General features: G+C 41.9%; 1 protein-coding gene, 1 non-coding gene and 1 pseudogene across 2 annotated transcripts; all 3 read right to left on the bottom strand.

The window, feature by feature from the left end:
• Positions 1-3,115: 3,115 nt before the first annotated feature.
• LOC126501625 (zinc finger CCCH domain-containing protein 14-like) lies at positions 3,116-4,485 on the bottom strand (annotated as a pseudogene).
• Positions 4,486-4,492: 7 nt separating this feature from the next.
• On the bottom strand, positions 4,493-4,600 carry LOC126501893 (U6 spliceosomal RNA). Its single transcript, XR_007591825.1, has one exon. It is a non-coding gene; the product is annotated as a U6 spliceosomal RNA (small nuclear RNA).
• Positions 4,601-4,959: 359 nt separating this feature from the next.
• Positions 4,960-12,055, bottom strand: LOC126501701 (serpin B9-like). The gene is made up of 7 exons (XM_050142527.1): positions 11,983-12,055; positions 10,979-11,156; positions 10,159-10,296; positions 9,584-9,701; positions 8,599-8,741; positions 7,371-7,526; positions 4,960-6,057 (listed from the first exon to the last, which is right to left on the bottom strand). The coding sequence occupies exons 2-7, from the start codon at positions 11,144-11,146 to the stop codon at positions 5,653-5,655; spliced, it is 1,128 nt and encodes a 375-aa protein (XP_049998484.1). The 5' UTR covers positions 11,147-11,156; positions 11,983-12,055; the 3' UTR covers positions 4,960-5,652.
• Between the last annotated feature and the right edge of the window lie 253 nt (positions 12,056-12,308).

A 12,308-nucleotide genomic window follows, 5' to 3' on the forward strand; every position in this document is an offset into this window, starting at 1 on the left:
CTAACATTTCCAGTTTTGTATTCTAAGATGACCTTGACTGTGGGGGACTTTTTGTCTCTATGGGAAACACCTGAAATAAGCAGTTTCAAGAAGAAAGATTTATTTTGGTTCTTGGTTTCAGAGGTGCTAGGTAACTGTTTTGGCTTATGGCAGGCAGGAACCTTGTGGAGAAGGGCCTGACAGAGGAAGACTATTCATCTCATCTTAGCCAAAAAGAAGATGTGTAACAGGGCCTAGAACTTAGCAGGCCTGAGACCTTAGCACAACTGACTCCATAATGGAAGTGCCATTCAGGATGTAAAACTCAGCATATAGACAGCACCACCTGCCAAAACTAAAGGAAAGGCCTGATCCATCGAAGTCCATAGTTTTGGGAAAGTCTCAAAATGTACTGATCTTGCTTTTTAGTTTCCGTAGGTTTACTTCTGGCTAAATATTCTTATTAACTGAAATATGTCAATCCGTAATATGGTTTCTGAGCTTAAAAGCTCATCCTGAAAAAGACTCCGTGCTACACTGGGTGCACCCGGTGCAGTCATTAGCCAGCCAATAAAGATTTTCTATTGGCTTAAACCCATGTCTGGGGTACCATCCCTGGTGAATACTCCACAGCAATATATCTGCCAATCTTTGTATTTTCCACAACCGAAAAATGCCATCAGATCACACATCAAAGAGTGATTCTGTTGATTAGGTGAAAGCCTGTACAAGCCACTCTGATCCCCCACCAGGGGGAGAGCGTGAGCTGCTGTGAAGACATTTCATATTCAAACCACAACACAGATACAGCATAGTGTATGTTCTATTTCCTCTACAGTTCCTTATAAATCCCCCTATGATTCCTTTTGCAGTTGTGCCTAATTTTTTAAAAAAAATAAACATACTGGGTTTTTCTCTGGTTCCACTTGCTCTCCTGTGTGTGTAGTGCAAGCAGATGACCCTTGGTTCTTATGTATGGTAGATAAACACTTACCACTGAGCTATAGTCTCAGCCCTTTAGACCTGATTATATTACTGGCGTAGATCCAAACTCTTTGGGGTAAGATTTCCTTTATTTCCCAGACAGACACTGCTTAACTTTGCAAATCTTGTGACAAGACATAATAAAGAACTGAGTTAAATGCAAAAGCAGAGCAAAGAGGAGCACTCAGGCTAAGCCTTTATTTGGTGAAGTTGGCTGAGGAAACATGCTGGATATTTGTTCAGTCTTAGAAGGGAATTGTGACAAGCAAGAAACATGGGAGGAGAAAGGTGCTCACCTTGTTTAAACAGGTAAGCTCTTTTCAGTAAATCACCCATGGAGTGGGGAGCAGCAGGGGCCCCTCGCTTGTCCTCATTAGCAGAACGGGGGTTGGGTTTCAGGTCCATCCTAATGTCATTCAAAAGGAAATGCAGAGGTTACTAGAGTTCCCTCTGCTGAGGCATCTATGGCCTCATCTTTTGTTTGGTGAGAATCAAAAAGCATCCAGTTATGGGTTCCTACTTATTGTTCCAGAAGTTTCTCTGGGATTGGAAACACCGAGACCTGAGCTTTTCAAATACCTTTCTTCTGGGCAAGGTGACCACCACTTCTACCTCTCACATTGAAGCCACCCAACTGAATTAAAAAGAAACTTTTGACTCAGGGGTGAATCTGTGGATCAGGTTGACATAGATTGCAGCCCCAAGGTATCCTCAATCTTATGAATTTAAGGCGTGAAACACCAAGCCCAGTTTCGTTCTCTCTTGACTCTGTTCCCTATCTTAATAATCCTTCCCCACCTTCTTCTCAGGTTAAGGAAATGACATGATTAAAAGAAAGTTATAACTGGGATCATCTTTGTGGATTCCCGAGAGTCTCCCTGGCGTCAGATTTCTCCCCAGCCCCCAAACGGGCCCCCATCAAGATATCTCTTCAATTACTCTCCTCCACTCTCCCCCAATCACTCCAACCTGTTTCCCACATGTTTGCATCCCCCATCTTCCCACCCCCAGTTTGCCCAGGAGATCTCATCCATTTCCCCTTCCCAGAGAAATACAGTGTGCTTGGATTTAGAGACGGATAGAGCCATTGTCCAACTCCAAAGCCAGCTTTGATTTTTTTAAGTGAGTCATGACTATTATTCAAGTTTATGTTCAGTGATTCTTACCCTCAGATGACCTGTTTTTATAAGTTATAATTCTCTTTGCTTGATGGTCCTATCTGGAAAATTATCTTTTCCTCTTTAGACATCTAGATGTCCAGGTCTTTTGACTTTTTGAAGATGAGTATTTTCCTGCAAAGACAAGAACAGAACCCTGCCCCAACCCTCATGAGGTTTCCTTACCACCTGTGTGATTGTCACCTCTGTGGATAAGTCATCATTTCTCTTTCTCAAGAGGTTTCTCTTTTTCAAATCAAATCTTTATTAATTTTGGTGGTATCCATAGCTTTTCTTCTTCTGTGGAAACAAGAACAAAACCCCTTCCCCAACATAGCACATCTCCTGGTTTCCATGTGAGATCAACACATCCTTTTAACACACCTGTTGATTTAATTCAGAAGTTTTTTTCTATTACCCAGTGTCTCCTTGCTTCTGCTGTTCCTTTCTCATTGATATTAAGAAAATTCAAGGTTAATAAAGCATTATGCAATCTATTTCTAGGAGTATTTTTCATCCCTTTCTGTTTGCTTAACATATCCTTTATAATTTGATTTGATCTTTATATAACTGCCTGATGTGTAGGATTGTTTGGTATACTTGTAATATCCTTTATATTATAATAAGCAAAAATTTTCTTAGAGACATATGCTGGACCATTATCTGTCTATATTTGTGCAGGTATATCCATGCTAGCCATAACTTCTAATAAATGTGTGATTACTGAATCAACCTTTTCTGAGCTCAAAGAATTTGCCCAATGAAAACCTGAAAAAGCGTCAATGGTGTGGTGTACGTATGGTAATTTTCCAAAATCTGCAAAGTGAAACACATCCGTCTGCCAGATTTCAGTTTTTTGGGTACACTTTGGGTTACTCCCTGTAGGTAGTGGTGTTTAGTTATAGAAAGAACAAGAAGGACATCTCCTTATAATCTCTTTTGCTTGGTGTCATGTAATAGAAAACTCTTTTTTCTATTTGTCCAACTCCAAGCTTTCAAACTCCGTGATCTTCTTGCCAGGTAGGACTACGGCATCGTTCGCTAGTTTGAGGTCGATCTATTTCAAGGCATGTCTTGTTGGTACAATAATGTTGGGATGGTAAAACGTGCAGTCTGGTCTTGTACACTGAGTATTAAACCTACAGTGTTTTGGGTGGTAGAAGGGACATTCCATTTTCTTACAAGCTGGGAAGTAACGGCAGACAGAGCTGACCATTAGAAGATGGTGCTGGTGAAGGGACTACTGGTTTTGAAGTCAGTACTGGAATTCTTCTACTGATGTGAGTGAAGGGACAATCTGGCTTATACACTTTGCATCAGATTTACAGTTTGGATGCACAAACCAACATCTTTCAGCATATTTACAAGTGGGAAAGGCTTTGCAAGGTGAAATGGGATGATGCTATTCACACTCGTCCCCATTTTTACAAGCAGGCCAGTCCCTGCAACGCTCCAGAAGCTTTTCTGGTTTTTGTGCCACACTCGGGTCAGTCATCTCAGCTGGGCTCATCTCCATTGTCTATACCACTACCGGGTCAATCTGCAGTCGGGATAATAACTTCCTCTGCTGAGTGCCTTGATTTTTTTGTCTGTCCCATCTCCTTTTGCTTCCTCCTCTTTAACAGGGGGACTTATTCTGGGGACCCTGCTTTGCCCCTGGACCATTTCCGCTAGCAATTCTTCTTGAGCAGTTCGAGTTCTGGGAACGACTGAAAGTGTCTGTTTCTGTGGATCTGCAGAAGAGTTAGTTGTATTTGTTACGGGCTTGAGCTTCGGAGATAGCCTTCAAAATGATATTCTTGTTGGCTTGTTTAGAAGGTGGAAGAGAAGGTCTCCTCTCAGGCTTTGCTGGCACCGACACAACTGCTGGACAAACTTCCTATCCAGGAGCCATAATCCTCATCTTCCTCCTCCTCCTCTCCATCACGACTGAATCTTTTTACTCTTACAACTGAACTTACCACAGACAACTTTCTCTTCCAAAAGTGTTCATCCTCAATACTCATTTTATCCAAGTTGTTTCTGAAAGAAGGGGCTGCAAGTGACGTCTATGATGCTAAGTGCTTCCGGTTCACACAAACGTCCCGCTTCGTATACCTGGCTGCTCTGTACATCCAGCTGCTTGGCAGCGTGAGTGCTGTTTGGCAGCCTGTTTATATGAGTGCTAGTGTCTGCATTTCTACTTGCAGGTGGTCGATAAATTTGAATAGAAGGGCAAGAAAAACCATACGTAAGTATCACTGTAGGTTTTTTTTTTTTTTTCCTGAGATAAGGGATTCTCCTGTACAAAATTGAGGTCTTCATCAGTGAGATCATCTGGTTCTGGCTTGATATCAATCACATGTTCAGAGGGTGATGGCTCCCTCAGAGGTTAAAATATGGAACGCTTCACGAATTTGCAGTGTCTTCCTTGTGCAGGGGCCATGCTAATCTTCTCTGTATTGTTCCAACTTTAGTATCGGCGCTGCCAAAGCGAGCACAATATAGGAGAGGGCTGGATGAGAACTTGCTAAGGCGGAGAGATTGAAGAACAACTTGCTGGTAATCCCTCCTTGCTGGTGTCTCCAAAAGGTGTTTTCTTCTGCTCCATCAAATCAAAAAGATGCCATGCTCAAAGTCCCTCCTTACCACCTGTGCATCTCTCCATCTGTCTTCCAGACGCCCTCTGACTCTCTACGATTACATTCTATCAGCTGGTTGCTGACTCTGCCTCCTCAACCAAGGTTGATATTTTTAATGAAAGCAAATGCAGACTCAGACTTCACGCTGTTATTTATTCAGCAGCATACATGTTTGGTGAGAAAACAAAATTGATTTTGAAATGGTCATTAAGGTTGTCACAGAATTTGACTAGTACAATTGCTTGTGGAGAAAAACAATAGTTTAAAGAATCATGATTTCAGCAAAGAGGAAATATAGTAGTTCGAGGTAGCTGTCATGGCAGAGAGATAATTTGAGAAAAAGTAGTGAAGTCCAGCTGTTGGAGGAGGACCACACTGTCTGCATCTGCCCCCAAGACTAGCACAGTGGTGGGCACACACCTGGTGACTGGTGGACAGCAAAGAAAAGTAATATTAAAGTGTGCATTAAGGACCAATCACTTGGAAAACTGCAATAGGAGTCATCATCCACAGAAGTGTCTATTCTCATGTGTACAGATTAAGACAAGTGATGGCAAGAGTTGAGGAGCCAGGAAAGCACAGAATATATAGTTGGCATGATTTGTCAGTGCAGTGTGAGGGGTGCTTATTAAGGTCCCCTTAGCGAACTTTGTGGTTACCTTGTGGAATTGTTTGCCTCTTTTGTTGTTATACGTAACAGGGAACCAAAGCACTCTGTGGCCCTGAGACCCGGCAAATGCCATAGATAAGGTCAGGAAAGGGGGAAATGAATGAGGACATCTGAAGATCAGAGTGCCAGGAGAAATGTGCCCTCACCTTGGAACATGGTTCTGCCATATGCCCGTCTTCACAGCGTTACAGGAGTTCTCAAGATGCTGAATTGAGAACTGTTCCTGACATGGTAATTGTGCCTATGGAGAGGAGAACCTGCCACAGAACAGGAGGCTATTGGTTTCATTGTGCCTGATGAAGAACAGGAAGGGGCGGTCTGCACGGAATGTTAAGACAAGTATACAAGCACAGTAAAAACTTATGATGGCCGAGGCTGCTGCAGCCTCGGTGCCTTCTTCATTGACCTCCACAACACTCTTGTGAACAAACTTGGACAGACATAGGTCTTTTTCTGGAGACATTGCTGATGAATCAGCCTTGCTTCCTTGGAAGACATCCATCATTCTCAAGTGCTGAAATACAGACTCCATTTTATAATCCTCTTCCAATTTAAATTTTGGAAGGAAAACCTTTATATAAATTCTCTTCATATAGTCTGGTTTGGTCCAGGCTGTTAACTTCTCAAAGGTAAGATTGCTTTCCACCTGAAAAATCAGATTTAGAGACTGTCAGATTCACAGTTGAGGTCTTACCCAGAGTTTCATAATCACTTCCTGCTCACAGAATGTGCCATCATCCCACATGGGGCACTGTCTCTTCACGTGGCCAGACAGCATGAGTGTCCCACTGTCCTGCTAGTATGTGGCTTCCCTGATGGGTACGGAGGCCATAGCCTGAGAGGTAGGAAGACCTGGCCATCTTCTCCTCAACCCACTGGAAGGGAGGTCTATTCCTGGTTAGATAGTGTTTTGTGAGTTGTGTGACTTAAATGTGAAATTTTTCAAAAGACTCTCATAGTAAATGCTTGCTCTGCAGATCTTTGTACCTTTTTTTAGGCATGGGGGGTCTAGAGGGAGGGAAATGGGAGGCAGCAGTGGGGAAGAGACAGAAATCTTTAATAAATAAATTTTAAAAAAGAAGAATGAAGGAAGCAGTTCTTGGAGGTTACCTTTGAAGGATGTCCTTGGTTCTTTGTCCCTTCTTATTTTTCTGCTTCCTGAATACTAAAAGGCCTGTAATGTCTGCCAAATGCACCTGCCTCAATGGGACCGTAAGATGCAGACAGGTAATTTGAAATGAGCTCTCTGAATCTGTGTGTCTAGATAAATCCTTCCCCTCCTATGTTATTTTTGTTAGGCATTTTATCAGTGATGAAAAACTAACACTACATATGCCATGCCACTGTTAGGGAGCTGGATAAGAAGAGCCAGGGAATCTGTTCTGATTACAAAGACCCCTTAGATCTTTCACACTGCACTGCCCTCCATTCAGAGTCTGTCTGACATATAGTGGGGCATCCAGCTGCAAGAAAGACCAAGAAGTCTCATAATGATTTGCCTGACTCTTCTATCTGCAGATGTCGCTCTTCCTCTTCCTCTTTGTTGGGTTAAAGTGCAATATTTTTTCTGTATATTTTATGTTCTAGTATATTAAAATAAAATAATAACAAGGATCATGATAAAGTTCTCTTTACAGAGGGGTGTTATTTTCCAAGCACTATGCTAAGTTTGCTGCCTGAGTTCCCCTCATTTCATTCTATCAGGTAATGATCATCACATCGTATTCTTGTGATGAAATTATAATATATGGCAAAGTCACACAACCTGCAGTGGAAATCTTGAACATACTTTGGTCCCAAAACCTTGTGCCTGGACACAATTCTAAGCTCAGTCTGTTAGTTCAACTCTCCATGAAGTTGCCAAGATGAAAAGAATTAATTATCATCTAATGAGAACAGACACTGGACTCTTCTAGAAGACATTTAGAGAGTCGAATAATACAACCTCTCCTGCCTCACCTGGCTGAGGTCCACACCATCATCCGGGAGCAGGACCACAAAGCTCAGCTCCAGGCCCTCGTAGGGCATCACCAGCACCTGTGCCTGTACTTCATTCACGTAGGCGAGGTTAAATATGTCTTCCTGAAACATCATCTGCACTGGTCTTTCCTCACTCTGAACAGATGAACCCAGGACATAAAATACATTATTGAGAGAGGTCAAAAGGTTTTCAAATGAGCTGAAGTTAATGCCAGCAGTGTTATCATTACTCCCAATGACAACCCTAATCATGATCCAGTGAACACTTAGTTAACGTCTACCAGTCTCTTCCTGCTTTCATTACAAAATAGTTATTGTAAGCAGATATGGAACTGTAGTAGATAGGAACCCTGATTTTTATTTTTTTTGGTTTTTCAAGACAGGGTTTCTCTGTGGCTTTGGAGCCTGTCCTGGAACTAGCTCTGTAGACCAGGCTAGTCTCGAACTCACAGAGATGTGCCTGCCTCTACCTCCCGAGTGCTGGGATTAAAGGCGTGCGCCACCATCGCCCGGCAAGAAGTCATGTTTTAAAAAACTTTAAAGTACTTCCAATACAGAAGGGAATGAACAGTTTAACATAGGTAAGGCTGCAAACTTCATTAAGTTTTATTTATATAGAGATTGAGCAAACTACTTAAATATACTTCAATTAAAACTGAGATCTTTGAAACTGAACCACTCACTGTTTCAATGCTAGAGAATTGTAAATCCTGTTTATTAATGATAAATTGGCTAATAGTTTAAAATGTTTATTTTAATTAAAATATGTTATCATATCAACGTTTGTATAATCTTTTCTACTATGTATCATGCTTCATCTATATATTATACTAACATAATATAAGAAGTCATATCTGACATTTTTGTACATAAGGAAAATTTAGTTTAGAGAGAGGTAAAAGTAGTGGTCACATGAGAAATTGTCAAAAGTGGAAATTGCCCCCAAAAGGATGAAAAATAATTTAGGCCGTTAATGTTCTATATTTCTATCAATTTTCTATATTTTAACCTTTCATTCAAAAATATTAGTTTCTAATGGTTTTATGTGCCTTCCTATTCTCCATCTTTCTAGGCTGAGGATCAAGCTCTGCACCCCACAAGACATGCGATATCTACCACTGAACCCCAGAGCTACACACTCACCTTTACACATTTCCATGCAAGTTCTTTGACACACTGGCATGAACTTTTGGATACTGTTCCTTACCTGGTTTATTTTAAAGGGCATTTCCTCTGTGCTTTCTTTGTAAAACTGTTGATGCCACTTTCCTTTGAAATATAAGGCGTTGACAAGAATCAGCCTGGTCTCTGAATCAACTGAACCATCTGACAACAATTCTGGAATTTTCCCTTTTGAAAAAGCAGAGACTTCATTCAGGTTCATTTTATACATGCGTGGGAAATAAGATGATGTTACATCTGGGCAGATTCAAGAATCAGTTTCAAATTTTGCTAAAAAAAAAAAAGAAAAGAAGCGAAAACAGGATGCCAGCATCCATGTATGACTGGAGATCATGTGCACCGAATGACCATCCTCAAGATGAGGATGCTGAACGATTTCCAAGCCTCTCACAGAAAGCAGGTTTGGAAAAAGCAGAAAAAGTGACTCCAGGATGGTGAATAAAGAAGCAGGAAATGTGGAAGGGGTCACAGGGGACTAATGTTTAACCATGGATGCTCTGGAGGTTACTATCTTGACAGTCTGAATCAACTAAGAGACATGTCTCTGGGCAGTCCTGTGGAGACATTTCCCAGGAAAGTGACTAAGGGGGAAGACGCTCCCCAGAGTGGACATTGCCTTCCTGTGCTGCCCCGACTAAAGAACTCAGGGAGAAGCAGCACTGCTTTTGCCTGCCTGCAGACCACCCCTGTCTTCTAATCTAAGCTGTTAGACTGGAAATCAGGCCCATGAGTTCTCGTGACATTTGTATCATTCCCCTGTCTTGAAGAAATATACAAATAACTCTATTTTTCAAATCTAAGTTTCCGAATAAAACCTCCATGAATTCACTAAGGTCCAAATTATACCACATATCATGATGTGAGTCTGCATCTCTTTGACTCCCTGAAATAACATGAGATTAGTCCATGAGGGAGAAGGGAAGTTAAGAGAAAGAGGAGGGAAGGAAGAAGAGGGAGGGGTGGATGGAAAGGAGAAAATTGTGGGGTGTGAAATAACTTGAAATTCTGACCTTCAGTCTGTTTGGAGACCCACGTGTTTATGTGCTTCCTGGACTCCTCTGGATCTTTGGCAAAGGACAGCTGCTCCAGCTCCGAGTGGTAGAACTGAAGACAGGACTCCTTGTAGGTCTTTGGAGAGAAAAACGTTCAGAAAGGTAACATGGGCAAATAAAGTGTCTGCAGGGATCCTGACCTTCTGAATACAAAGACATCAAAGAACAAAACTAAAATGAGTGCAGATATCACTTTAAAGAACAAGCATCTTTTTGTACTAGGCCTTTGTAAGTGAGAATAGCCAGGCCTGAATAAATAAACATTACACAAAATTAGATTTAAAATATTTCAAAGTATCGTTATAGAATTTTGGTCTTGGTCCAAGCTTAGGGAGTCGAGTCTCACTATGGAGACTATGCTGTCCTAGAGCTCGTGTCTTTCTTGTCTCAGTCTTCTAAATGTAGGTCTTCTAGATTTGTACAATCGCCCTGGCTCAAAGTTTACCCTTAATTTCCTCAAGATCTCTGGGATCCTTCTCTATAGCAACAAATATTTTCAAAGCAATTGATATCATTCTACTGATTCAACTTACTGGGGGTAATTCACAAGTGTTGTCTGCAAAGATCCTATTGGCCATTCTAAGCAAGTATTTTTTTTCTGGCTTGTTCAGGTTTCTTAGAAGCCACTGGAAGCCCCGATGAATGTCTTCTTCTGTGTTTAAACCAAGTGTCTGTGAATGAAAACAATGAAATAGTATGACATCAGTAATGAAGAATTTTGGTTGTAAACAGAATTTGCAAGCTAATAAGAGATGTTTAAGGCAGGATATTAGGTTCTGATGTAAAGACAATTGATATCAAAATAATTAAAAGCAGGTATTAGTCTCACTTTCCAATAAATAATTACAAACTCTATTGCTCTAAAAATGAACTAGATCTAAGAAATCTGTGTTTCAAATATTTTTGTCATTTTTTTTCTATGAAGTACTTGGGACTAAACAAAAGGCCTTAAACATTCTCCAGGAGTCCTACAACTGAGTTGTAATTGCAACACCCTCCTTCCATAACACAAAAATACAGACAAACCCCATGTGGAACTAAGTTGACCAGGTAGCCTTGAACTTGTGATCATCCTGTCTACATCTCCTTAGAAGCTGGAATTTAAAGCCTTGTCACAATACCTAGCATGAATCTCTTTATGCACCATTTTCTAAGTGAAGTCTGGAGACAATATTGAGACCTTACCAAGTCATTACTCATGAAAAAAATCATTGCTTTAAAGAAGTCTTACTGGAGAAGATTCTCTTGCTTCATTTTAGCCCCTGTCCTATGAAACTGGTTATGCATATTCCTATCCCTGCTTCTCTGCAGCCCTTAGGTATGTGAAATGGGTGTCAAGTACAGGGAGCTTACCTGAGATATCTGGACTGCAGTGTCTCCCTTCGCCCCCAAGAGGACCATAGCTAGAGCAGAGGAGATGCTCACAGGAGAGAAACATACATTTTTTGAAGGGTTGTTCTGACAAAGGATCTTTAAAACGTGGATGGCAAAGGTGCCGTTTTCTTCAGACAGAGTGTTCATGATGCAGAGTCTGGAGGCAAAGGAGAAATGGTACTCAGTACAGCGCTGGAGGTTCCCTGATCTGACTCAGGGAAATCTGGGACTCTACTCTTGGTTCTCATTTCAAAGTTATAAGAACATAAAACTGGATTTTACAAATTCTTTCTCAGTCACAGTCCTTCCAATTTTAAGGTTATTATCTAGGTGTGGTCACGGCAGTAGACCAAACTAGTATCTGTCCCATATGTGTAGGTAGAAGATCAGAGCTTCAGGACTGCACACACAGGACACAGCTGAGAGAGGGGGACTAGCTTCTCTCTGTGAAGATGGTGAGGTCAAGGATAAAGAGGAGGAGGAAGAGAAAGAGGAAGGGAAGAAGAAAACAGCCATGAACATCCAGGTCACATGCAGTCAACATGGGATCACTTATTTTAAGGAGGGAATGAGGCGAGCTCAGATCGGAGCAAGCCAGCTGACCTTTAGAGCACACAGAAGAAAGACGTTAATTCACAGATACTCAAGGAGAGGGCTGAGGAAGTAAAATGGTCTAGATGATAGGACCAGAGAGGAAGCAGGAGAATAGACAAAGGAGAAAACCACTGAGACCCTGCAGCACCTATGCCTGACTGAGATGGATCACTACAGTTCAGGACTCCAGCACAAAGCCCAGGCTCACTGCCAATGGCCAACTGGGTTTCTAGAGAATTTTCTTATGTAAATGCCTAACAGATACCATTTGCCCTCTGTCACTTTTACTAAAACTCAGATCCTGGAGTTCCTTCCCCCAGTACAGGTTGGCCCTACTAAACATGGACTCTGCTGGTCCCATAGACTTGGACTGAGCCAGGCACCCTCACCTGTCTCCTTTACAGCCTCCAAGTGCAGTGTTCAAGGCTTGAGGCTCCTGGAGTGCAGTCTAGCAGCCTACCCTGTTCAGGAAGGCTCTTTATTCACTGCAGGGTGGTGACATCATCTCAGAGCCTCAAGCCAAGAGTGGAGGCAGTGACCTGACCTGATCTCATCCAGCTCTGTCCTCTGCTGGCTGGGGATGGGTGGGGGTTGGGGGAACACCTGGGCCCTGAAGAAAGGGGAAAAAAAAAACCAGTGGGAGCTTAGGGTCTCTGAATGACAGGGCACTAAGGGAGGAGCTTCTCCCAGGTGCCAAAAGAGCCTGGAAGCTGTA

Source organism: Alexandromys fortis, unplaced genomic scaffold, assembly GCF_014885135.2.
Source record: "Alexandromys fortis isolate MF-2015 unplaced genomic scaffold, M_Fortis_MF-2015_v1.1 scaffold_5, whole genome shotgun sequence".
In the NCBI taxonomy this organism is placed as follows: Eukaryota; Metazoa; Chordata; class Mammalia; order Rodentia; family Cricetidae; genus Alexandromys; species Alexandromys fortis.